The sequence below is a fragment of the Periplaneta americana genome, chromosome 16 (assembly GCF_040183065.1).
Source record: "Periplaneta americana isolate PAMFEO1 chromosome 16, P.americana_PAMFEO1_priV1, whole genome shotgun sequence".
Taxonomy (NCBI): Eukaryota; Metazoa; Arthropoda; class Insecta; order Blattodea; family Blattidae; genus Periplaneta; species Periplaneta americana.
In genome coordinates, this window is record NC_091132.1 from 162,944,497 (window position 1) to 162,972,477 (window position 27,981).

The window sequence follows — 27,981 nt, forward strand, 5'->3', positions numbered from 1 at the left end:
TACGCAATTTATATAATGGCAGCCTCTAATTTGAGGAAGTTCTGATAAATGAATAAATAAATGAATGAATGAATGAATGAATGAATGAATGAATCAATCAATAAACAAACAATCAAACAAAAAAACAAATAATCAAATAAATAAAGAAATAAGTACAGAAATAAGAAAATCAATAAGTCAATAAATAAATAAATAAATAAATAAGTAAATAAATAAGTAAATAATTAAGTAAATAAGTAAATAATTAAGTAGATAAGTAAATAAGTAAATAAATAAATATGTAAATAAGTACGTAAATAAATAAATATCTAAATAAGTAACTAAATAAATAAATAAGTCAATAAATAAACAAATAAGTAAATAAATAAATAAATAAGGAAAGAAGTAAATAAGTAACTAAATAAGTAAATAAATAAATAAGTAAATAAGTAACTAAGTAAATAAATATGTACATTAATAAGTAAATAAGAAAATAAATAAGTACATAAGTAAATAACTAAATAAGTAAATAAGTGAGTAAATAAATAAGTAAATATATATATATATATATATATATATATATATATATATATTTGCCACTGGCGTAGCATTGTCGGCTATGGCGCTTGCCTGCCGATCTCGAGTTGCATTTGGGCGCGAGTTCGATTCCCGCTTGGGTTTTTTCCGAGGTTTTCCCTAACCATAGGCAAATGTCAGGTAATCTATGACGAATCCTCGGCCTCACCTCGCCAAATATCATCTCGCTATCACCAATACCATCGACGCTAAATAATCTCGTAGCTGATACAGCGTCGTTAAATAACCAACTAAAATATATATATATATATATATATATATATATATATATATATATATACGTAGGTGGGAAGATAATATTAAAATGGATTTGAGGGAGGTGGGATATGATAGTAGAGACTGGATTAATCTTGTTCAGGATAGGGACCGATGGCGGGCTTATGTGAGGACGCCAATGAACCTCCGGGTTCCTTAGAAGCCAGTAAGTAAGTAAGTATATATATATATATATATATATATATATATATGAACAAAATGGCTGATATTATATTGGACACAAGGGTTTCTCTCTGCTACGAAATTGAATCAGATCACTATTAGTTAGTTGCACCAGCGCGATTACTTCGAAGGTGGTATAATAATAAACAAATTGTTAAACAACCTACATATTGTTTTACGGTTTTACTACTTAATGACCCAAATATTCGGTGGCTCTAAGAGAAAAGGGTAGTTAATTTACTAAATATAAAATAGGAAGTAATATTGAGGAAGAATGGAGTAATTTGAAGGATATTATAACTACAGCGGAAAGTCTAGGAACTAAAAAGAAATGGAACAGAAATCGTGGTTTAAGGAAATGGGACGATAATGCAGCCAAAATTATTACTGATAAGAGGGAAGCATTTAAAAAATGTCTATCAACTGGTAAACATGTTGATGAAATGGAATATAAGAAGGAAAGAGTATTAGCAAAGAGGGAAGTTACGAAATATCATAGAAAATGTTGGAATAACTTTGCTGTTTAATTGGAAACAGATATTACTAGACCAAATCCAAAAACATTTAAAATTTTGAAACAATTGAATGGGGAGGTACAAGAAAGAGTTAAAATTAATACAATCCATTTGGAGGAATGGGTTCATTATTTTCAAGATTTATGGCAGCAGAAGAATGCTATTTTATGCTCTTCAAATTCTTATATTGATGACATGGAAAATTTTATTTTATATGAATTACAAACAGTGCTATCACAATGTAAAATTAATAAGGCACCTGCGGAAGATGCTATCAATTGCGAATTATTCAAGTATGCAGTAGATGCTTTTAATAATAGGTTTTTACTTTTTTTAAACAGAATATTTAATGATGAGAATCCTTCATCAGAAGGTTGGCAATGAGTAATAGTAATTCTGGTACACAAAAAGGTGTTATAAGTAACTGTGATAACTTTAGAGGAATAAGCCTTCTCAATTCTGGCTACAATTAAATTGAACCAATTTTATGACACTACACTGGATGAGGCACAAAATGGATTCCGAAAAGGTAGATCATGCGCAGATGGATATTTTACACTGAAGTTTTTGATCGAAAATCATAGAGAATTTAATATTGAAACCCATCTGGCATTTACTGATATGAAGAAAGTCTTCGACAGAGTAGATAGACACCAATTATTGAATATTTTAGCACATGATAGTATTCCAAATCAATTAATAACAGCTATTTACAATATTTATAATAATAATCATATACAGGTTAGGATTGGAAACAAATATTCAGAATGGAAAGGAATAAATCAAGGAGTGAGACAGGGTTGTAGTTTACCTCCTCTATTATTTATAATATACATGAATCACATTATTAAGAAATGGAGATTGAAACCATACGCAAGTATACCAATAAGTCGTTTGTTACAAATAGATACCTTATTATTTGCTGATGATATTGTGTTTATGGCAACTCCAGAAGATAATTTACAACGTTTGGTTTACAACTTTAATCAAATGGCAGAAAGTTTCAATATGGAAATTTCAACTGATAAATCTAAAGTGATGGCTTTTTAGGAAAGGAACCAGTCCGTAGCAAAATTTGACGGATTTGGCGTTGTAACATATAGAAGGATCTACATTCAAATATCAGATAAAAATAACACAAGTGAATAAATTTCTTATTCTTGCCTTGGTAGTTAGATTTCTAGTTAAGGCTATCTGGGGCACTGATTCGGAAAATGACATTCGGTAGACTGTACCAGTTCTAGTTTCTTTAGGCAATGTTCAATTCATGTAACAACTATATAATACAATATATTACAATGCTGATTTGTTATATTATCCGTAAAAGCTTATAGATGGTTATTATGATTATGGATTTCATCTTTATAGACAGTTGCGCATCGGAGTTTCCTCTCTATTTCCTAGTTTGTTTTTTTGTGTGCGTACCAGTTAGTAAGAATTGTGTTTTCGTGCTTCCAACTGTATTTTACATCTGAAACACTGGATTGTGAAAAGTAAGTTCTTAATTACATCATACTTACGATATTTTAGAAGATCTCTATAATTATATTCTCACGCATATCGTTTCATTTTTGGCGATCAAGAATCGCAAAGGAATGGCTAGTTCAGAACAGTCGTGCTTGAATCATCGTGAATTACTTTGCTATATATTTGTAAGGAAACACAATTAAAGCAAGTAGGAACTCTATTTCCGAGTCTGTGAAGACAGCTCATTTAAATTATTTTGGTGTCAAGCTTGGAGATCAAAATAACACATGTACTGCTCATATTGTACGCAAAATTTGTAAGGAGCATTTGGACCAGTGGACAAATGGAAAGAGAATTACCAATATTCATTTTTGCATTATTAATATTATAGGGATCAGTCGAAATAATCATGATAAGAGGACACATCCTCATCCACCTGCACCTATGAGACATGTGCCGCACTCGGATCTTGTACCCATTCCACCTTTCCAAGAGCTACGACAATTCACAGCAGATGAATCTTGTGTTCATGTCTTATACAGAGTGATTCACGAGGATTTACCGTCACTTATGGAATTATTTCCGAACATATTCTAAGCAAAAAATGTCATATAAACATGTGGCCTAATCTCAATATTTTCAGAGTTACACTAATTTTAATACCATTTTTCTTTAGTTTTAAGGGTAAAAAAATATTATAAGTAGAGAATGAACTATTCAAAGGTGCCATTTCTTTAATTGGCTAGTGTTCTGAAGCTAAACATATGTTGTAAATTTCTTTGCACAGACTTCGTTTTTCAATTCTTAACAAAAAATTACATCATTTTTACGCACTTATCACGACAATCATTACAAATCATACGACTTCAAGAACTTAATTCTTTACAGTTTAATTCTGCATCCTACTGTACAATCTTAAAGAATTTGTAACAAATTGCTGTGACAAATGCGTAAGAAAATGTAATTTTTGTAAATCTAGTCTTTCAGGTAAAGCTCCCTGTAAAGCAGATTTGAATAATTTCAAGGGAAAAATTGTTCCGGGGCCGGGTATCATCTCCGGAACCTCTGGTTGAACGTACCAGTGCTCTGCCAACTGAGCTACCCGGGAACTCCACCTGACACCGTCTCAACTTTTCCCTTTATATCCACACAACTCGCGTGGGCTGACCCCAGACGCCAGAGACCCACATCGAATGCACACAATCTCTGTGTGACTTGGAATTGGCAGAGCGCTGGTACGTTCAACCAGAGGTCCCGGGATCGATACCCGGTCCCGGAACAATTTTTCCTTTGAAATTATTCAAATCTGCTTTACAGGGAGCTTTACCTGAAAGACTACATTTGCATAATATATACGTCACTGTGTACATTAACAGAAAACCACAATTCCAAGTCACACAGAGATTGTGTGCACTCGATATGGGTCTCTGGCATTTCATCAGCCCACGTGAGTTGTGTGGATATATAGGGAAAAGTTGAGACGGTGTCCGGTGGAGTTCCCGGGTAGCTCAGTTGGCAGAGCGCTGGTACATTCAACCAGAAGTCCCGGGATCGATACCCGGCCCCGGAACAATTTTTCCTTTGAAATTATTGTAATTTTGTAGTTAAAAATCGAAAAAAATTCTGTATGACACAACTATGAAATTCACAACACATTTTTAGCTTCAGAATACTAGCTAATTAAAGAAATGATACTCCTGAATAGTTCATTCTTTATTAGTAATATTCTTTTACCCTTAAAACTCAAGAATAATGGTATTTTACAAACTACCTAAAATTAGTGTAACTCTGAAAATATTGAGCTTAGGACAAATGATTATATGATATGTTTTGCTCAGAATGTCTCTGAAAACAAGTTCCGTAAGAGACGGTAAACCCTCGTGAATCACTCTGTATAGCACGAGGTAAAGAAAGTTGGAACAGCAATAGAGATTCTCAAACTTAATACAGTGAATGCTTTGACCAGAGCCAATTGAGTGGTCTTAACATACCCATTTGATGATAGTTTATTAATCTATCAGAACACAACTTCTCAAAATTTGCTAAACATTATAAATTCTCTACCTATAAAAGTTCAATTTACTAAAGATAGATAATGAATTAAACAAATTACTACTAACTGCTACAGTGAAAATAAAAGGCAATTTGCCAATGCTTGAAAATTTTAATTGATATTGTAAAGAATAACTTTCACGAACTTTAGACTCTATAGAATTAAGGTTTGTAAAATTAAAAAGTAAATTTTACTGACAATTTAAAGCAGTTCTTAAGAAATAGACCTTATAACTTCACGCTGTTCTCTGTTTTATTCAGTTCTTGACCAAATCTCTTCCTTTATTTATCATTCAAACCTTTTCTTTCCCTTTCATAATAGAAAACAGCTATATAAGTTACATTTGCCTGCATTTCATATAATAAAAACCTGACATGGAAATCAACCCAAAAATACAGTGAAAGATGATCAGAGAATCGAAAAGGTAACGCAACCTGTATGTACAGACCTAAAAAACTTCGGAAAACGTATTATTTGGCTTTCTTGTGTTAAATGTTACATTACCTCATTAACATATTTGAGCCTCCTGTTGGCCATCTCCAGAACTGATTGTTGTTGGTCTTGGCGCCATTTGTGTTGTGTTTGTGTAGTGTAATGTGGAGTCAAAGAGTGTGTGTGTTCTGAAATTGAGTTGTGTGTTGAGAATTTCATTTGGATGTGTTTTTGTGTGTCTATATATTTCGTATTGTTCTAGTGTGTTTAGTTTCTGGCTTTTTTGTTGGATGTGTAGGATTTCCATGTCTTTGTTGATGTCTCTGTAGGTGTGGTTAGCATTTGTGATGTGTTCTGCATATGTGCAAGTATTTTGTAATTTTCTTATGCTTGTGGAATGTTCCTTGTAACGTGTTTGAAATGAACTGCCTGTCTGTCCTATGTAGAAGTTGTTGCAGGTGTTACATTTGAGTTTGTATACGCCTGTGTGGTTGTATTTGTTTGTTTGTGATATATTCAGGTCTTAATAAGAATAACCACCAAATATAGTAGAATTCTTTCCCTACGTCTTCATTAAATGAAGTTCTGAAAGAACCAGCACAGTACACTCACCTCTCAGTCAACACTTCATCCTCTTCTGAAGATACTTCCACTTTCTGTTCCTGCTGAACTCTGTCCACATCGAACAAATCATCCTGGAAAATGAGTAAACAATGAAGAGAGCTCTAACTGATCATCTGGGTCTTTGGTTTATTATGTCAGGAACCTGTGTTTGAAACCTAATTAAGACAATCTAACTTTTCAGTAAGGTTGTAATGACTTTTACAAAAAATTGAACGGTTCCCCCTAACTGCTTTGAATTACATTCTTCAAAAATCCTTCCATAAATTCAGATTCTTTGCTTGTATTGAAACGCATTGGAGTCACGCTGCAACCTTGAAAATATCAGCATCTGATGTATAATTGTGCTACAAAATACATAATTAGAATTTGTTACAATATTTGATGCAAATAAACAGTAAAAAATTTAATTAAAAGTTTCATATCCTCCAAAATGCAGACTCTTTAATACGACTTGTTCTTTTCAGATAAATAGCAGAAAATAACGGTTATGGCTCCACACACGCAAATGGGCTTTATTCAATTTTATTATAAAATTATATGTAACATATTGTGACAGCTGCACCGGGGTTCGACACGTGTCCGACAGGGCGCGTGGCAGACGAAACGCTGGTACGGGGAGCATCTGCATGCTGAGAGGGCAGAGGGGGTGTATTACGGCAACGTGGCGAGGGGAGGTTGCGCGCATCTGCTACTTGCCGAGTGAGGATGGAAGCAAACTGCTAGGTGCGGAGTGAAGGGGGGACGGACCCTCCCGAATCGTCCAGAAGTCCGTCGAAGTGGAGATACCAGTTAATTCGAGACAGCTATCTCTGGACACCCGTAGAAATTTCTCGTAACTATGGTTTAGTTATAAAAGACGAAACGCGAGTGAACTTCAGCAGTTTTTATTCAGCCAGTCAGTAAGCCAGCGTTGTTACAGTCAGTGAACAGAGCAAGCCAGCCAGTCTTGTGTACCGGAGTTCGACTTCAGTGTGCGTCCGCAACTGTGTCAGCATCCGAAGGCCTGAGTTCGAGTGCGGTGGACCGCAGTTGGAGGGACCCGAGTTCGAGTACAGTGGACTGTCTCTGAATGTCTGGGGTTCGAGATTCTGTGAACGCGAGTGACTGAGCTAGAAGAACTAGCCAAGACAAACGAGCTGTGAACTGAGAACTGACAGTTCTGTGTTGTAAATAGTGCTTTGTGAATATTAGTTAAGATTAACAGTTCATTGTTGTTCGTAATAGTCCAAGTAAATTGTCATTGTCGTCTGTGGAGTGCACACGGATACTGTGTTACTGTGTGGAGAGCAAATCCCATTGTTGACGGGAGTGAAATTAAATTGTAGAGAGCGATAATTATTGTTGCTTTGAATAAAAGTTACATTGTTGAGTTGGAATAAATTTACAATATAATGTCCCCAGGGCTTGAGGAGATTCACAAGTTAAAATCGATAAAGGAATGCAATCTGAAATTTATCGCCATTGTAGAAGATTCCAAGGTATTAAGAAACTGGTTTCATGGCAGGTAAAGAATGTTATGGCAGTTCAGACTCCGCAACAAAGGTTATTAATGCCGATTTTAGAACTGTAAGTACAAGAATTTATAAATATATATGAAATATAGAACATGCCGAATGCAGAGTGAATCAAGTTGCGAGGGAACAGATGAGGTACTGAACAATGTGGCGTATTTTTACGGATTTGTTTAAAAAAGAATAAAACCAAGTCCTTTATAAACAAGACTATATTATTCTTATTATTACTATTACTACTACTATTATCATTATTATTATTACTATTACTATTAATATTATTGTTATTATTATTACTATTATTATTATTACTATTATTATTATTATTATTATTATTATTATTATTATTATTATTATTATTATTATTATTATTATTATTATTATAATCCTACTTGTCTCTGGTGTAATAATCATGATGAAGATCTGGATCACAATCTTCTATACTGTCCATCCATAAACCACAAAAGAAGTAAATTAAAATCATCAGTACCAGTTGCAGAAGACACAGCCCTGCAGTATATATTGAATACACCTCAATTCTGGCTACTAGCAACAGGCATCTACAATGAACACCGATAAAAATACCCCTCATTTCTCATGAAAAACAAAAACTGACTAGACTACAGTGGACTATATTGGACTTTATGTTGTCAGCAAACAGCTGGATACATTAAGACGACTGATTATTATTATTATTATTATTATTATTATTATTATATTTTTATTTTTATTATTTACTTATAAACTCATTTCTTAGCAAACTTAGAGGACTTTCAAATCTTTTGTGAGTTTTGAATAAACTAATGCTATATCAGTTTGAACCTATGTTTCAAAGTATAACATACTAATAGCTATACCAGTATACAACAAAAGAAAAGTTCTATAAAGTCCAAATAAAATCCTGTTCCTATGCACAACTTTCTCAATGCATTCGAGATAATTCACTGTTACCACCATAATTATATATTTGTGAATTATTATTCTATTTAAATTGTAAAAATCAAAGCTGCCAAATTTGGAAAACATTGCAAAAAAGAGAACAGTTAATACTATTCAAGACTGTTAATGTAAGGTGACCAGATGTCCCAATTTTGCCGGGACAGTACCAGTTTTCAGAGTCATGTCCCTTTGTCCCCACCAGATTCGGCTGGGATGCTAGGATGTTCCGGTTTTCCCAACTCAAATGAAGTGACCGAAGATTTGAGATTCTAATGTAATTGTATAACTTTCAACACTAGTGAATAGTTATGAAAGAGTGTAGGCAAAGTTAAGATGTTAGTGTTAGGTTAAGTATGAGTAAAAAAAAGGTCCACTATTGTGGCTGAGGGGTTAGCGAGTCTAAGTCCGAACCCAGCGGTCCCGGGTTCGACGAGTTGCCTGGATGAGGTTTTTTCGGGGTTTTTCCCCTCATTCCTATAGATGAATATCAGGTAACTATATCAGGTGATTGGAACCCCACTCCAATTCGCCACTTTCTTTCCTCCCCCATCACCCTTTCCTCATCATGCCGTTTCTGATTTTTCAGATCACTCTACAGGTGGCCTCCCGAAGCTGCCGACTCTCTCGACCGGCCTCCGTGGAATGTAGTTAAGCGTCATTGGATGGCTTCTGCAATGGCAACCGAGGCAGACATACTTGGGGGAGGAGTTTCGCCTCGGACTGACAGGGGGGCCTTGGGGGAATTTGCCGAAGCAGGAATGGTATATGGATTCTGTCGACTGCAGGGACTGGTCGTTAATGGAGTCATGTGCTAGGGCGGTGTGAATAGGGGATCTGTGGCATACAACTCATTCCATATCGAGGGTTAGTGCAATAGATCACAATAGGTCACAGTGCTGGGCCATCCGTGCCCTCCTCACTTAAATTCCATTCCATTCCACGGGTAAAAAAGTACTCAGGTCATGACATAACAATGTTTCTCGCATTTCATCAAATAAAGCCAATTAAAAAAATGAGTCAGCAGTAAAATTCGTAGCAAGTCAAATATGTCATAATATAATATGACAATCCTGGATCAGTTTTATAATCTTACGATTATTTACGTTTTCATGGCTCATAAGCAAGTGTAAGTGCAAAACCACAGAGGAAGCAAGAAGCAATTATAGCCTCATGTAGTATTTTGTACCTGATCGGCAAAATTACTACCAACTTTTGGTAGTTACCCATTTGGTCCCAGCTTGGACTCTGAGGAATGAGGTCCCTTATGTTAATGGGTACGACATACTTAGAAAAAGCACTACTGGTATATCTGCATATTAATAGTGAACTACTTACATCAACTTCAGGCTTCACCGTAGTTAAACCAACTGGACTGTCTTCAACTTTTATCTCTGATTTGAGATCCCAGCTGTGGTCCACGCATTCCGTCTTCATGCCCGTCACTTCCAGATGCGATAAATTGCCTTCCTACAAAAAACAAAGTCATCTTGGATAAAATTATTTAGCTATTTTAAAGTTGAATTCATGTGTAACAACCTCCAATCTGGTTCTGCTTGGCAATCATTGACTCTTTCAACACAGACAACAAATTAAAGAAGAATACAGAAAGCAGAATAGGATCTAGATCATAAAGGCACAGGGAACATCTGATAATAGGCGAGGTGTTCCTTTCGAAAATAATTTACATAGGGACTACAATAATATGTGTAATAGAAGTTGATTTATATTTTACACAATCTGTGTAAATGTTTTTCCGAGAAGAATATTTGATACTCAGGACAATACCAAAGTGGAATTGAATCAGGAATTTGCAAAAGGGACCAAGTCCATATTTTTTTTGCAAATTGAGTTTATACCTGTTTCTGGCTCTCCATACACTCTTCTTAGATTTCAGCATTAAAAAGAACCAAGTCGTATAGAATGTACTCATTTAAATTGTGTATCAACATGTTTGGACTGTTATACAACCAGATCAATACAAAAAGGTTTTTAGTTGTTTCCTTAAAATTTTCATTTTCGGACTTAGTGCCTTTTGCTAATTCCTGATTCAATTATAAAACACATAAAAAAACCAAGAATTGAAAATATCCAAACTCTTTTACAGCGATGTACCAAAGTAAATATATTTCCATGCAGGAATTCTGCGTTATCATATGATGAAGGGTCAGTGGAGCGGAGAAAAATTCTCTCCGGCACTGGGATTCGAACCCGTGTTTTAAGCTCTACATGCTGACGCTCTATCCACTAAGCCACACCGGATTCCAATTCCGATGCCACATTGAATCCTCTCAGTTTAAGCCCCACCTCTTAGTTTTCCTTTAGTGGCCAACCCTCATGCACTGTGTCACAGATGTGTGACAGTGGTGCAATGTTCAACACACTAATGTACAGAGCTGCATCCTTCATTATATAATAACGCAGAATTCCTGCATGGAAATATCATATGTACTTCGGTATATCATTGGCTTCCTTTTTGATAATAATCTAAGTTGGAATTTTCAAGTTAAAGAAACGATAAAAAAAATCTGTTCCTCCATTCACTGTTTGAGTCGCTTGAGAAACTTCTTGCCCCAGCAACTAAAACTTACCCTAGTACAAACCCTAGTAATGCCGCACTTCGATTATTGTGACGTTTTGTTAAGTGACCTAAGTTCTGAACTGTCAGTCAAGTTACAGCGAGCTCAGAATATGTGCGTCAGATACGTGTGCAATATCCGACGATATGATCACATATCACCGTCCTTCGCAAGACTCTCGTGGCTCAGACTTAAAGAACGTAGAACTTTACACACTTTGTCTTTACTCTTTCGAATTCTGCACACTTCAACACCAAATTACCTTTCTTCTTGTTTCTCTTATCTATACTCTAACCACGACGTAAATACCAGATCACTTATCTGTGGCGCGCTAAGTATACCTCTTCATAGAACATCTTGTTATTCATCATCTTTTACAATATCCACCTCGCGTCAATGGAATTCCTTGTCACAAAGTATTAGGGGCTGCAAGACAACAAACACCTTTAAGAACAGCTTAAAAGATAACCTTATTAGCATTTCACTCCAATCATACTGATTTAAAATATCACTGACTACACTGTTACTTTTTTCTTTAGACATCATCCTGATTGTGCTGTATTTTAATTGTCTCATAATAATCTCTTTCTATTATCTAATATTATTTGAAATATATTAACATTCTATGTATTTTAGTTTAATTCTGCTACACAGTTTATTTCAGTGTTTAATTAATAGTTCATAGTATTTTGTTGTTTAATTCGTAAATAACTCTTGTATACATGTAACTCTCATCTAAATCAAATTGTTGAATTCTTTGTAAGTTCATGCATATGTATATACACTTTTTGCTGGTTGAGTGGAAGAGAAGGCCTTACGGCCTTAACTCTGCCAGCTAAAATAAATCATCATCATCATCATCATCATTATTATTATTATTATTATTATTATTATTATTATTATTATTATTATTATTATTATTATTATTATATGATATCCGTATATAATCACTTAGTGATTTAAGACGGCGCTCATTCCGTCGGATCACAGCCACTTAGTCTATCGTAATGAGTGCACCTCTGCACATTTGTGTGTTGGACATTGTGCCACTGTCACACATCTGCGACACAGTGCATGAGGGTTGGCAACTAAAGCGAAAACTAAGAGGTGGAGCTTAAACTCAGAGGATTCAATCTGGCACCAGAATTGGAATCTGGTATCGCTTAGTGAATAGAGTATCAGTACGTAGAGCTGAAAACCCAGATTCGAATCCCAGTGCCAGAGAGAATTTTTCTTCGCTCCACCGATCCTTCATCAAAACTCATGCGTGATACAACATGCAATATTTTGGGTTTTAAAAACCTTATAATAATGTGATGTATTTGAAATTGAATACTCTAAGCTATTACGCCATCAAAACAACCACGATTAGAAAGTGAACTTCAATACTATCTTGTGTACTACAAATATCTGCAATACAGTAATAGTATGTATGTGAAGTATGGAGTTCGAAACCCAATTGGAATCTCGTAAGTGGCTCCAATAAGTCATTGCTCATAGACAGACAGAGATAGAGAGAGAGACAGACAGACAGACAGATAGAGAGAGACAGACAGACAGATAGAGAGACAGACAGGAGAGACCAGACCAGACGAAGACAGACAAACAGATAGATAGATTTATTCGTTCCATAATATTCTTACATTTGCTTTATAGAATATAATAAAAAACATGTCTAATTCTTACGTTTAACATATACAAATACAAATAAGAAATACGTACAGAATTAACACCTGATATCATATACATAAATTTTCTGTACACAGAATCAAAGTATAATAAAATACAATATGGTGTATTGATATGAATTGATTAATTAAAGCAAGAAAATTTCATTTAAATGAGAGGACTCAGGGAAGGATGCAAGAATACTTGTTGCATTACCACGCTGAATGGCGATACCAATGCACAGACATAGATATTGACCGCTTTGAGGTCCCCAGAAAGCTGCATTAAACTTCTGTCTATGGTGGAGATAAGAGCTTTGGTTTCACTACACCATGATCCAAATGATTCAACCGCAAAAGAGATAAAAATATAATTATCTGCAAGATGTTTATATTTATGGTGTTTACTGAGAGCGGCACTTTCTGCTGCAGATCCTGTGTCTTAGAGGCTGAAGACAGATGAGAAGGGGCGAGTATATCCACACATGTGGAATCCCAAATTAAGTATTTGCCTACATGCCAGCGGACTAGAGTCAGACCATCGGGTCTCTTGCCGTCTGAACGGCTGATCCCAGGAGGTTCTAAGATGGATGGAACCCCTGAGGATGTTAATGCTCTTTTAATGATATCGTTAAGCGATGAATGAGAAGAGACACGCCCCTTACTCATGACATAACTTAAGGCATAGTGGCCATAAGAATCTATAATATTGCCTGAGATACATATGAATGTGACAGATTTTGCAACCAAGTTGTAAAGTCTCTCTTCCCCCATTATTGCTGGACTTTCACTGCAGGCTTTCGACTCAATCCATCAATATTTTCCCATCACAGGAGACAGTTATCAGCCTTGTGATAGGGATTTCAGTATTGTGAAAAGAACTGTAAGAAAAAAGACAGAGTGTATTTAACACTGGATTACAGAGAATTAATTATCTCTTCGACCACTAAAAGTGGTTCCACAGTATACACATGGTCCATAAAGAAGAAATTCGCGCTTTCAAATCTTGATGGCCAGCACATTATATGAAAAATGTACTAACTGTGGAGTCACAAGGAAGAAAAGTCGTTAGAGAGATTAAATAGAATTGTTCAATTTCAGGGTTTATGGAGTTTTCCGATTGCAAACAAATCCCTGGTGTGGTCAAAGCTCGAAATTTCATTGATGGGCTGCAGGAACATACCTTCAGACTTACGAAAAATCTAATTCCAGATTTTCCATAAAAATCAGCTTTCCCTTCTGAAGTGACAAAAGGAAGGCCCATTTGAAAAAATTTGAGCCTTACCTTCCTCACTTTCCAGAAATTCAATACTTTTATGTACATTTGTATTCCAAACCCACTTATGTGTCCCAAGAAACATAATTTAAGTTATATTGAACAGAACTGAATAATTTTGTAATGGTTTTTGCATACAATGTGCTTTCTTACTAAATTGTGTGTTTTTACAGCAGAAACTCCTCATGTCCAACATATTCAATACATTATATCTTGGACCTCAAAATAACAGGATGCCTCCCACTTTACAGAAATCATGTGGTTTCTATCCACTATACGTAGATTAAAATGGAGTCCCATTTCTGACTCTGGATTCAGATTAATTCATATTTTTCCTCCTGAAAATTACAATAATTGAACATGAGATGTTTCTGCACTAAGTGATTCAGTTAGACCTCATATGAAAAAAATTATTTCTATGTGGAGACTTCAATCCACGCATTTCATATCGCCAGTCCAAATCATGACGTCTTATACCACACTAATAAGTTGTGGCACTCTAATTTAGTCTGATGAATATAAAGTGTAAAATGTATATTTTTCTTGCACTGTCAAACAAACATATAAACGAAATACATAGTGAGTCTCTTCAGTTTACCTCTGATAAACTGTTATTATCCCCTATTTCGTATGTATCATCTTGCGGTTCTAAGCCCAATGGATCAGCGTCAGGTTCCATCTTGATCACATCCATCACAACTGAAAAAAAAAATAAATAAATAAAAGGTTGCATAATTGGCAATAATTAACACAAAATGAGTTGTGCTGAAAAACTTATTTCAATTTGCTATCATAAAATTAACTTAATTTATAAAGATTTCGGTAAGTGATAATGATGTTACATAGTAATATGAGAATATTTAGTAATGTGTTATTTTGACGAAAATTCAACAACATTTATTTTATGTACAGACAATTTATTACAAACGATTAGGGAAAACACGGAAATTTTACTTGAAGCAAGTAAAGCGATAGGTTTGGAAGCAAACCCAGAAAAGACGAAGTATATGATTATGTCTCGTGTCCTGAATATTGTATGAAATGGATATATAAAATTTGGAGACTTATCTTTCGAAGAGGTGGAAAAACTCAAATATCTTGGAGCAACACTAACAAATATAAATGACACTCGGGAGGAAATTAAACATAGCATAAATATGGGAAATGCGTGTTATTATTCGGTTGAGAAGCTTTTGTCATCTAGTTTGCTGTCATAAAATCTGAAAGTTAAAATTTATAAAACAGTTATATTACCGGTTGTTCTGTATGGTTGTGAAACTCAGACTCTCACTTTGAGAGAGGAACAAAGATTAAGGGTGTTTGAGAATAAGGTTCTTAGGAAAATACTTGGGACTAAAAGGGATGAAGTTACAGGAAAACGGAGAAAGTTACACAACGCAGAAATGCATGCATTGTATTCTTCACCTGACATAATTAGGAACATTAAATCCAAACGTTTGAGATGGGCAGGGCATGTAGCACATATGGGCGAATCCAGAAATGCATACAGAGTGTTACTTGGGAGGCCGAAGGGAAAAAGATCTTTGAGGAGCCCGATACATAGATGGGAGGATAATATTAAAATTGATTTGAGGGAGGTGGGATATGATAGAGACTGGATTAATCTTACACAGGATAGGGACCAATGGCAGGCTTATGTGAGGGCGGCAATGAACCTGCGGGTCCCTTAAAAGCAATTTGTGAGTACGTAAGCAAGTACAGACAATGTACTTGAAACACATGAACGTTTCTATAATACAGTTCTGACTTTACCAATCTTGATGGATAAATTAAATGGCTGTGTTAATGTATTCATGTTATTCATATAATACATATTGGGATCACTTTGTACCAGTCAGTGAAACTTTTTACTAGTTCCCAATTTTATAAAAGATTTCATTTCACATTTCTTAAGTGTGATATGTTTGGATCTTAGGCCCATCTCCTTAACCCAAGATCTCTATGCCTTGCTTCCTATCTATTATGTCCAGTTCCTAAACAATATCTAAGGCTCCAAGTGGTATTACATTCTGTTTATAGTAGCTGGTTTATGTACAATTGTCAACTTTATATTGTATGTATATAATTTTAGCTTACCATTACAATTATAAGAAATGTTAATGATTATCCTCTTTCCTTTAAAATACAATGATAACCTAGTTGACATACATAATTCCATGTCCTCTAAATTATAAAATTAATCCGACAGTGCTGTTTTGGTTCGATTTCAGGGTTACTTTGTACTGCTACAAAGTTTGTAGGTCTAAGCATTTAAATTTAATTATAAATAAATATAATCAATTTCTTTATGAAATAACACGAGGCAGTTATTACATGAAATTAATATAAAATGTAACTACTAGATCTACTACAGACAAGCTTTAAGTTTTCACTGAAGAATTAATTTTCTTTTACTAAATCCCTCACAGATGACTTATTAATGAAATTTCTTTGACCTTGTTTATTTAACTACTGTTCTAACTTTGACACTCGTCTTCGATTTCCATGATGCGTTGACATTTTTAGATGGCAAGATGGAGAGATTTCTTCAGTTACAAGCCGGAGCCATACATAGGCAACACTGTACTTAATTGTCAAGCAGAGGCCTACGATCCATAAGATGTGTTGATGCAAATGCCGATTTTCAATGTAAATGAATGTTGCATTGTAAGTGTGTGTCGATGGAATTATGTTCGCGGTCGAACCAAACATTAATTGTTGATGTAAAACTAAGTGCGTGTTGGCGATAAAAACAAGACGATAAATGAAAATATGGCTGCAGTCTTTAGCAATTTTTACGGTTATTATTAATAACAAAGTGACTGACAATTTTTCTAAATATTAAATATTGTATAAACTACATTTTTATAGTCTTACTTGTAGTTTGTGGTATATCTGAATTCTGGCCAAATTGTTGGATCTCGCGTGCTATATCAGTAAAGTTACGCCGTTGATTTTCAAGTTCATTGTAAACAGCTGTTTTGTGATCCCATAAATGTCGCAGTTTTGTTGAAGATCCGGAATGCCTGCTATACGTCAGAACTACCTATAATTTGTAGATGCATCTACTTACTTTGTTGGTTTTCAAGATTTGTTTATTAATATTATTATTATTTATATTAAATAATGTATAAACTACATTTTTATAGTCTTACTTTAGTTTGTGGTATATCTGAATTCTGGCCAAATTGTTGGATCTCGCCTGCTATATCAATAAAGTTACACCGTTGATTTTCAAGTTCACTGTAAACAGCTGTTTTGTAATCCCATATATGTCGCAGTTTTGTTGAAGATTCAGAACGCCTGCTATACGTCAGAACTACCTATAATTTGTAGATGCATAGGCTACACTTACTTTGTTGGTTTTCAAGGTTTGTTTATTAATATTATTTCTTTCGTAATAAATTAGTTATAAACATGTTTCTTTTCACTTCGTATTTACGGGATTTAAAGTTCTCTGAGTTTACGCTAATTGGCACATACTTAATAGATCATGATGTGTTTTGTTACGTAAGTAGGTCTATTATGTTGAAGGTATGTTCCTTCATTTTTCATAGATCTTTATATTCGGCCTCAAACTGTTTAAAATTATGGGCCTATTTTACAAATTTATAACAAATAATTTAGGATAACAGTATATTTTTATGGTGACTGGCGAAGCTCAAACTAAAATTGGCTTCCTGGGCATCTGAAATACTCATAGAAAAGCACGACAGATAATCACATAAAATTAAAATGTATATGACATCCTAGACCTTTCACGTTAGAGGTGAAACAACATAAAGCGGCAAAAGATTGTCAAATTACTAATCACATAATGGTTAATTGATTGGAATAGGGTATTGCGAAAGTACGTTGTTATTTTATTTATTTTTGGTATAAGTAACATTTCTTTAAGTATTTATTTATTTTCCCTTATATCATCAATAAAAAACACGTATGCTTTTAATTTTTCCAAGTTATAAGTGACTGTATGCAATTAATTGCGCGGTATTCTGAAACTCAAATAAAATACCATTTCGGATGCCGTAATAAATTACGTACATCACTACACTGGATCTTGATCATATGCACTTAGTTTTGTATCAATTAATGTCGAAAATGTACATGTGACAACGAAATCAAAGCACTAAATCATCAAACGTCGTGCCTTAATTTCGCCTCCACTCAGCGTTGCCAAACCTACCCATGCTCCGGCTTGTAACTGAAGTTGACTTTGCAAGATGTCAAAAGGATTCTTCAAACAGAAAACAATATCCAATAATGGCAAGTTATTCCAGTGAAACGCTACAAAAAATCATTAGAGGATATAAACACTGGAAAAGTTTCTCAACGAGAAGCTACATGTTTGTATTCCATCCCAAGGCAAACATTAGTGAATAAATTGCCAAATAAACACAGAAATATGTTTTCACCGAGAATGTTGTTTCTCTGTGCTATGATGACTTTATAATGGTCTCAAGTAAAGGATCACTGTCTGGAAGGCCTACAGTCAATGTACTGAACTGCATGGTCCCATCTCCAAATACAAAATTAGTGGTAACATCAAGAACGGAAGGCAAATGAGTGGCCTGACCAGTTTGAAGTAACAAAGAAAGTTCATAAGTTGGTAAATAAAGACGGGACATATGAACTGACTATGTTAAGACTGTGAAAAATTTGATTAGCGAATTAAAAATAATTTATATCAAATATTTTTCTAGGCAATAAACACATAAAAATAGTGTTTATATTTTCTTTTGTAGTGCTACTACATTGTAAGCCTATTGCTATATAGGCCTATAGTAAATGTTCTACGTTTTCCAATAAACTTTTTTTTTTGTGACTTCGTATGAAATAAACGTGTATGGTGAAATTTACCTTGAATTTGAAGGAGAATATAAAGAAATGAATTTAGTAGGAAAACACTTATGTGGTACAAAGTTTCCCCAGTTAGCCGTGTAACTCTGTACCAACATTAAATGTGAAATTTGACCTATTTAAAATAAGAATCTTGATATTTATTATGTCTCAACCCATAAAATAAGTAGTTTTCTTAAAGAATTTACTTTTAAACATCAATTTCAAAAGACACTACTATAGGTAACCTACCATATGTATAAAAATATGATAGAAGTGGTACAAAGTTACCTCAAATGACTGTACCTATCAAAATGTATATAGCCTATTTACTTCTTTATTACAAGCGCTTACATGTCTTTTTGTTTATAATTTCAATGTTTAGACCTAATAACCACACTTCAACAATGCCCAATATTCTGTCTCGTTTCAAAACTGGAAGACAGATTTGATTGGATGCATGCGTTTTCACACAAGATTTAATTACATTCAAACGTTTTCACACAGGGCTACCGGTAATCTATAAAATGATTATAACACGTTGGATTCAACTGCAGTCACACTAGAATCAGAAATCTTGTAATGCAAGGATATGGATATTTTAAGAATATTAAACTTTTCGTGGAACATTACAAATATTTACACACCTAATGTTACTATAACTGTTATAGGAATACAGTAGGAACCTGTAGACTGAGCAGCAATGGTTTCAACGTTGATTGGTAATGATTACGTAGTTATATTCTGGTATTAGCGTAATACAATTAGACATACTGAGTTATTATTGAAAAACGGATGCAGTAAAATCTAGCACGACTCTGATGATAATACAAGACTGCGGTTGTTGCGTACACGGCCTTCTGGATTTTAATATTTGTTAAATTTAATGAGACAGAGTTGCAATGTGTGGTTGGAATATATACTTTAATATAATTCTACCACTTTTTAATTCCCGAGTCGTTTTGCTTCCATTCCACTGAAGTTACCCTTCTATTTTAAGACGAAATACGCTGCTGTGTAAGCCACAATTATTGGAACAGGTCACCTTTCCCAAATTAAACGGATACAGTCAGAATAAAATGAAAGTAGTAAATAAGTTTAAATTATGTTTGATATACGGTACTTTCGAAAACTAAACTGTGTTACAAAATAGCGGTAAAAGTAAAATAGTGATGTAACATCTAGGCTTATAATGAAAGTAGAATGACTAATTATATTAAAGACTAAATAAAACCTGTATTTACTTATACACGTATAAATCCGTACTCTCTCATAACTCTTGAGTCATTCTTTATTTCATTAAAGTTCTGTATAAAGCTATACTTAAAAAAAAAAGTCACTCAAATGAGGAAAAATGCAGAAAAAAAATCTGCAAGTTACAGTTAGGGCACAAAATTAATGCAGGTATGCTATACTATACTTCGGGTCTCTGCACATAGCTACATCTTATATCATATTTTTTTTCATCCTTAAAGTATAATGTTTACTGTGCACTTACTTCGAAAACATGTCCTATGGTGCCTTGTCCCGCCATTTTCATTTTCAAATAGTTGAAACACGGATTGCAATGATTTTTTTTTTATTCTTCTTGGATTTCGGCACAATATCGGACTTCATAATATCCCTGACTATACTAATACGAGGGGCATCCAGAAAGTAAGTTTCCCGATTTTTTCCCCTTGAAAGTAAACATAATTAACCGTGTCAATTGCGCATGCGTTACATATCTATGACGTTTCAATCATATGCCAGCAGGACAGGTCCCGCCTGGTGCCAGTAGCGTGGCAGCAATGGTTCGAAATGGAAGCTCTTATTCCTTCTCCCGCCGCCTCGAGGTTCGGTCGGTGTAAAGTTCTTTAATGCACAAAGCATTGCCAGCTCTCATCGGCAGCTGTCAGGTCTATGGGCCGAACACCCCCCCCCCCTCTCTCTCTCTCTCTCTCTTTCTCCATCTCCCCCAATCTCTCTCGCTCTCTCGTTCTCTCCCTTTCTCCCTCTCTCTCTCTCTCAATAAATTCCTGTCCTCCGGTGAGAGTTTTGGCAACGACGAAGAGCTCAACACGTCTGTCACAAGCTGGTTCCATTCACAGGCAGCAGAGTTCTACGACAGAGGGATACAAAAGTTGATCCCACGATACAAGTGTCTCAATTCTGATGGTGGCTATGTTGAAAAATAGCTTAAACATTGCTGTACCTGTTGCCAATAAATGTTTTCCTGAAAGTGTGTGTTCTTTTTTTTAAATAGGGAAACTTACTTTCTGGATGCGCCTCGTATGTTGTTGTTCCTTGTGTTGTTGGTTCACAGTATCTCTTTTTCGCACAAATTCGAAGACCTTGATGTCCTTGAAAATTGTTTGAAAATTTGTTTGTACTTAGATGTGAAAAGAAGTGATCGATAACGATTCCACCTGGTGGAACATTTGAAACTAAATGCATTTATGAAGTATATTATACTATACTACAGAACCCAGATGATAAAAGCAAAAATTGAAACCTACCTCCTCCACAACGATGTCCTGCTGCACACAATACTGATGTCTGATTTGCATGGATTGCTACAATTTAGAGGTCGCTTTAGTCATATGTGCCTATTCCTGCCTGTGTGGTGCGGTTAAATATTAAAGTTTCACTTTACTTCTTTATATATATATATATATATATATATATATATATATATATATATATATATATATATATATATATATATATAACTTAAATAAATTATGGTTTATTTAACGACGCTCGCAACAGCAGAGGTTATGTCAGCGTCACTGGTGTGCCAGGATTTTGTCCCGTATAAGTTCTTTTACATGCCGTAAATCTACTGATATGAGCCTGTTGCATTTAAGCATACTTGAATGCCATCGACCTGGGCCGGGATCGGACCCGCAACCTCGATCACAGAAGGCCAGCACTATACGACTGCGCTACCCAGGCCGACAAGTTAATAAAATCTACAACAGATATTTTATTCATTGTTACATCAAACTCCGAATAGGGATATCTTATGCGAAGTTTTACCGCTAGATGGCAGGAGCGTTCCATGCGGCGCAACATGTTGTAGGGCTATGTTATGTCATATGCTACAGTTGATTACGTTTTCCCGCTTGTGGTTTTCTGTGCGTGTCAAAATTATATTTAGAGTTATTTTGTATAACCTACTATAATTTAATATAATTCAGTATTTTCTTACCTCATTATTGAATTTAATTTACAATAAATAATAACGTAAACCTGTATAATATTGAGCGATTCCCCTTAAGAGATGGGTGGGGAAATCTGCAGTATGCAGAATATAGATACGAGTATATTGAATGTTCATGAACCTAAACGAGAACTTGGAGAATGAGGTGCACGAATAAAAAAATAGGAACTATGTCGAAGGTGAATATCATCTTTAATCATTAGTATTTACGAACCGTATGCTAAAAACAGGATATGCAGCCACCAGTGTGTTTTTTATATACGGAAGGGACTATCGAGATTGAATTCCTTGTATTTTTTTCTGTAGTTGCAGAAAGATCAAATGCAATTTTGAATAGAATGATATAATATGATCGCAGTAGTATCACGATTAGTCGTGCGTTTCGTAGGTTATAGACATGCAGTTTTGAATACTATGTACCGGTAGGATAATTTTGAAAATTTTCAGTTAAAATATGGTTTTAATAATTAGGGTACAGTATATTAAAAACATAATTCACGAAATGGATTTCACTACATATCGTCTTGGATAATAAACATCCCAGTTTATCGAGAGTTTACTGCAGGCGTAAACTTCGGAGACTCCTATAACTACTGTATAATATAATCTAAGCTAACATAGCTTGCTGTCGAGGTTGCATATGTCTTTATTAATTTTTCTTTTTCCTCTTCCAAAATGAAACTGTAGTCAACGATTTCTTACTTGAAGTAGTTACTTTTATTTAACAGCTAGCATTTTCGAGGCACAATTTAATTACTTATATTTTTAAGGTTTAAAGCATATATTCAGAATATTTCGGGACCCGATTGAAGACAAAAAGCTTTCCCTGATTTTTAGATATAGGAACATAACAAAAATTTGCGATTTTTTGTTGTTTTTAAGAGTATTTAATATACTAATACACTACGTACATCCTCAATGTTTATATACCAAAAAACAAATGCACACACAAAGCGCATCCCTCAAAGTACGCGTGCGCTATCTGTTGGTGCTAGTTCAGGATATCCCTATTACCGTCTTCTCCAATAACTATGCTATAACTTGACCACTTAAATGGACAAGTTAAAAAATTATTAAGATTTGATAAAAAAAAACTAATATCACCGATAGAAGTACGATAAATATTAACAACAATAATTAAACGTTAAAGAGTCTATTACAATGGTCAACAGCCATTTTGCGCCAGATATAAAACTAACAAATTCGACTACCTGAATTCAAAAATAGCAAGAAAAATGTTCCATCAGTTCGGGTTTTCGAGATGCACAATATAATTAATTTTCTATGCATTTTATTTTTAAAATTACTGTATTCCGAGTGTAACTATTTTGTTTTACAAATGTGACGAGCAATTATGTGATAACAATAATATTATAAGTAGGCCACCATATTAGAAGCACTTGTAGAAACTGAAATTATTCTATTGCCCTTTTACGAGTCTATTTGGAGGGGTTGAAACAGGTTCACGGCATGAATTCACTTGAGTTTACTTGATTTTATTTGATGTGTATTTCTTTCACTGTGAGCTTCAATAACATTACTGTAGTTTATATTTTGCAATACACCATCCTGTCAAAACAATTTCTAGAAGTGGAAATTGTTTTGTTGCCCTTTTCGGTTCCATTTGGAAGGGGAGAAACAGGTTCACCATATCAAATTGCTTCAGTTTACCAGGAGATTTCTGTGGTGTTATTATTCTGTGTAAGACGTGCATTTCTTTAAAGTGTGCTTAAGTGATAATATTCAAAGTACGAATGGTTTATATTGTGGATTTAAAGGTTGTTTCTTGGAATGTAATTAGGGTACACAAAATTTTGCTGCTTTCAGTGCGAATGGAACAGTCGCGCTCAAGATAAGCATTATAAAATAAAAGTAAGGCCAACACGACAATCACTACAGCCAAGGAAGAAAAGTATTATACATCAACCCCTTGTACCTCAAAGTAAAGTAATTTTACTCCATTTACACATTAAGTTAGGGTTAATGAATAATTTTGTTAAAGGGATGAATCATGAAACCGAACCATTTAAACATATCCAGGAAAAATTTCCTGCTATTAGTGACGCAAACATAAAAGAGGGAGTTTTCAATGGGCCCAAAAAGGAGAAATATTAAAGGACAATCACTTCGAATCTCTGTTGGAAGGAAAAGAGAGAGGCATTTGGATTGCATTCAAGGAGGTTCTATTACATTTTCAGGGTAACTGTAAAAATGAGAACTATGAAGAACTAGTGCAAAATTTACTGTTGGCGTATGAAACTATGGGTGGTAACATGTCCCTGAAAATTCACTTCCTTCACTCACATCTTGACTTTTTTTCCGAGAATTGTGGCGAAATCAGTTTTCACTCACTCTGTACTATCCCTAACTTTCTGAAAATGTCACAACATAAAGTAGGCCTATGTCATATTTGACCACAACTTACATTGTTCTCTCACCATTATTAGTTGTATTAACATTAGCGCCTCTTTGTGTTAAGAATTTCGTAATACTTCTATTAACATTTAAAACTACCAACAATACTGCATAATCAGCATTCTCAAATTAGCAATGTCTCTCTTTATATAGAACCTCACAACTCCCAAAGAACTACTTTCCAATGCCACAAATAATTATATCACTATCACAATTTACTTTCTATACAACGTTGTTAACTCCTCTTCTTGTAAACAAGGAAATGTGCACCAGCACCAGAGACTATGCACTCCATTTCTTAACCAGGAATGGCTAAAATTGAGACTATATGTCACTATGAATACGAAGTGTGTTTAGGGTTGGAAGTGTATATTTTGTAGCGTAAAATAAATAGTCTTTCAGTATGCACTGCACGGTCATCAACTTGGAGGAACCCACCTCGACCAGAGCATCTGATGAAAGGTAACGAGCACCAAAATGTTATGTTGTTCCACAATTAGTTGTTTCAAAAATTGCAGACCACAATACAAATCGAAATATGACAGCTGTTCTAGTCAAATATTATGCGGAATAATTTATAAGATCAAACTACAAAACATGACTATTTCTTCTGTTAAATAAAGGATATTAATACTATGTAATATTAATTTTGATCAAAGTTTCAACATTTTATTTCTAACAAACTGGTTAGTTGGGCACATTTCCAATATTATGTTACACAAAATATATAACAAAATACAATATCGTACATTTCCGTCCATCACACTGGTTCTCTGTCAGTTGTCTTTTGATGCCTCAACAGCAGCCCTGCATTTGTGTGATCCAATGAATTTCATTCCTTTTTCCCCAAGTAATATGTTAGTGACATTAAAGGGGAAGTAAAGCAGATAGAATAATTAAAATATTATAGTTTTATAATATTTCCTCATTGAGTATATAACTTAACAATGACTTCGGACTATAACAAACACAATAATCTCACAATTGGAAATGGTACAGATTCCAGTTGCAATATAAATAGCAAAGAGTATGAATGAAGTTGATTATTCAGAGTAATTGTGTAATTATTGAAACAAATCCAGCAACTGCATTGGAGGTAAAAATTCCATACTCTCCTCAACATATACAACTGTGAACAAGTTAAATGCAGGGACAACACTTTGGCTGGAACTGCTATGGTCTCTCAGGAAGAATCTGGAGTGTTCCGACAAAAAAGGATGGAAGGTATAGGGGCCTCTACTTAAAGTACTCTGGTTCCCATGGGGGACTGTCCATCAGGAACTCCGAATGTCATTTTGGAACAGAAAGTTTCCGAACTGCTGCTCTCTTCTGGAATTATTCCGAACGTACTATACGTTATATTTTTCTATATCTATGTCCAATGCTACAAACAGTAAAAAAATCATCTTAAATGTTACATATTTTAACATTAACACTTCCCTTTATTTAAGAGGAACAAAGTACATAGATTACCTTTTCTTACTGCAATTGAAAATTACTATAACCATTCTGTTACATGCATTAAGTGAGAGCCTTTATGCATTAGGAGTCTCACAATACCCACATAACCTCCTCTCACAGGAGCAAATATTAGGCTTTCAAAACACGTTACATTCATTAACATTAGCTCCTTCATCCATCAGGACCATCATTACATCTATATTACCTTCTTCAGCAGCTACGAGTATTGGACTTTCACCAGACTCGTTACAAGCATTAACATCAGCGCCTTCATCAAGTAAGATTCTCACGATATCCAAATTACCTCCTCTCACTGCAGCGAATATTAGACTTTCACCTGAATTGTTACATCCATTAACGTCAGCGCCTTTATCCATTAGGAAACTCACAACATCCAAATTACCTTGTTGCGCAGCAGCGAATATTGGACTCTCTCCATCCTTGTTATATGTATTAACATCAGCGCCTTTATCCATTAGGAGTCTCACAACATCCAAATTACCTACTTCTGCACCAGCAAATATTGGAGTGTCACCATCATCATCACGTACATTAACATCAGCGCCTTTATCCATTAGCAATCTCACAACATCAATATTACCTTGTTGCGCAGTAGCAAATATTAGACTGTCACCATCCTCATTACGTACATTAACATCAGCGCCTTTATCCATTAGGAGTCTCACAACATTCAAATTACCTCGTTGCGCAGCAGCGAATATTGGACTCTCTCCATCCTTGTTATATGTATTAACATCAGCGCCTTTATCAATTAGGAGTCTCACAACATCCAATTTACCTTGTTGCACAGCAGCGAATATTGGACTGTCACTATCCTTGTTACATGCATTAACATCAGCGCCTTTATCCAGTAGGAGTCTCAGAACATCGAAATTACCTCGTTGCGCAGCAGCGAATATTGGACTGTCACCATCCTTGTTACATACATTAACATCAGCGCCTTTATACATTAGGAGTCTCACAACATCGAAATTACCTCGTTGCACAGCAGCGAATATTGGACTGTCACCATCCTTGTTACATACATTAACATCAGCGCCTTTATCCATTAGGAGTCTCACAACATCGAAATTACCTCGTTGCGCAGCAGCGAATATTGGACTGTCACCATCCTCATTACGTACATTATCATCAGCGCCTTTATCCATTACGAGTCTCACAACGCCAAAATTATCTAGTTGCGAAGCAGCGAATATTGGACTGTCACCATCCTCATTACGTACATTAACATCAGCGCCTTTATCCATTAGGAGTCACAGAACACCAAAATTATCTAGTTGCGAAGCAGCGAATATTGGACTGTCACCATCCTCATTACGTACATTAATATCAGCGCCTTTATCCAATAGGAGTCTCACAACATCCAAATTACCTTGTTGCGCAGCAGCGAATATTGGACTCTCTCCATCCTTGTTACATGCATTAACATCAGCGCCTTTATCCATTAGGAGTCTGACAACATCCAAATTACCTTGTTGCGCAGCAGCGAATATTGGACTCTCTCCATCCTTGTTACATGCATTAACAGCAGCGCCTTTATCCATTAGGAGTCTGACAACATCCAAATTACCTTGTTGCGCAGCAGCGAATATTGGACTCTCTCCATCCTTGTTACATGCATTAACATCAGCGCCTTTATCCATTAGGAGTCTGACAACATCCAAATTACCTTGTTGCGCAGCAGCGAATATTGGACTCTCTCCATCCTTGTTACATGCATTAACATCAGCGCCTTTATCCATTAGGAGTCTGACAACATCCAAATTACCTTGTTGCGCAGCAGCGAATATTGGACTCTCTCCATCCTTGTTACATGCATTAACATCAGCGCCTTTATCCATTAGGAGTCTGACAACATCCAAATTACCTTGTTTCACAGCAGCGAATATTGGACTCTCTCCATCCTTGTTACATGCATTAACATCAGCGCCTATATCCATTAGGAGTCTGACAACATCCAAATTAC

At 35.0% G+C, this 27,981-nt stretch overlaps 2 protein-coding genes across 6 annotated transcripts in view; both read right to left on the reverse strand.

Annotated features, from left to right (window-relative positions):
* The window catches only part of LOC138691703 (zinc finger protein 723-like), an 88,086-nt gene extending 68,251 nt beyond the window's left edge, over window positions 1-19,835 (reverse strand). Inside the window, exons 1-5 of one of the 5 annotated variants that reach the window (XM_069813972.1) lie at window positions 19,561-19,744; window positions 14,673-14,773; window positions 9,891-10,022; window positions 6,094-6,176; window positions 2,232-2,776 (exon numbers count right to left, since the gene is read on the reverse strand). In XM_069813972.1, coding sequence (XP_069670073.1) covers window positions 2,770-2,776; window positions 6,094-6,176; window positions 9,891-10,022; window positions 14,673-14,768 — 318 coding nt within the window. In that variant the 5' untranslated portion in view covers window positions 14,769-14,773; window positions 19,561-19,744 and the 3' untranslated portion in view covers window positions 2,232-2,769. Of the gene's footprint in view, window positions 1-2,231; window positions 3,009-6,093; window positions 6,177-9,890; window positions 10,023-14,672; window positions 14,774-19,560 lie in introns of those variants that run through there. The other 4 variants (XM_069813971.1, XM_069813970.1, XM_069813969.1 and 1 more) reach the window with 4 other exon arrangements.
* A 5,358-nt stretch (window positions 19,836-25,193) lies between these two features.
* LOC138716527 (putative ankyrin repeat protein RF_0381) lies at window positions 25,194-27,270 on the reverse strand. Its single transcript, XM_069849677.1, has one exon. It carries the CDS (start codon window positions 27,260-27,262, stop codon window positions 26,132-26,134), a length of 1,131 nt encoding a protein of 376 aa, XP_069705778.1. The 5' UTR covers window positions 27,263-27,270; the 3' UTR covers window positions 25,194-26,131.
* Window positions 27,271-27,981: the final 711 nt, after the last annotated feature.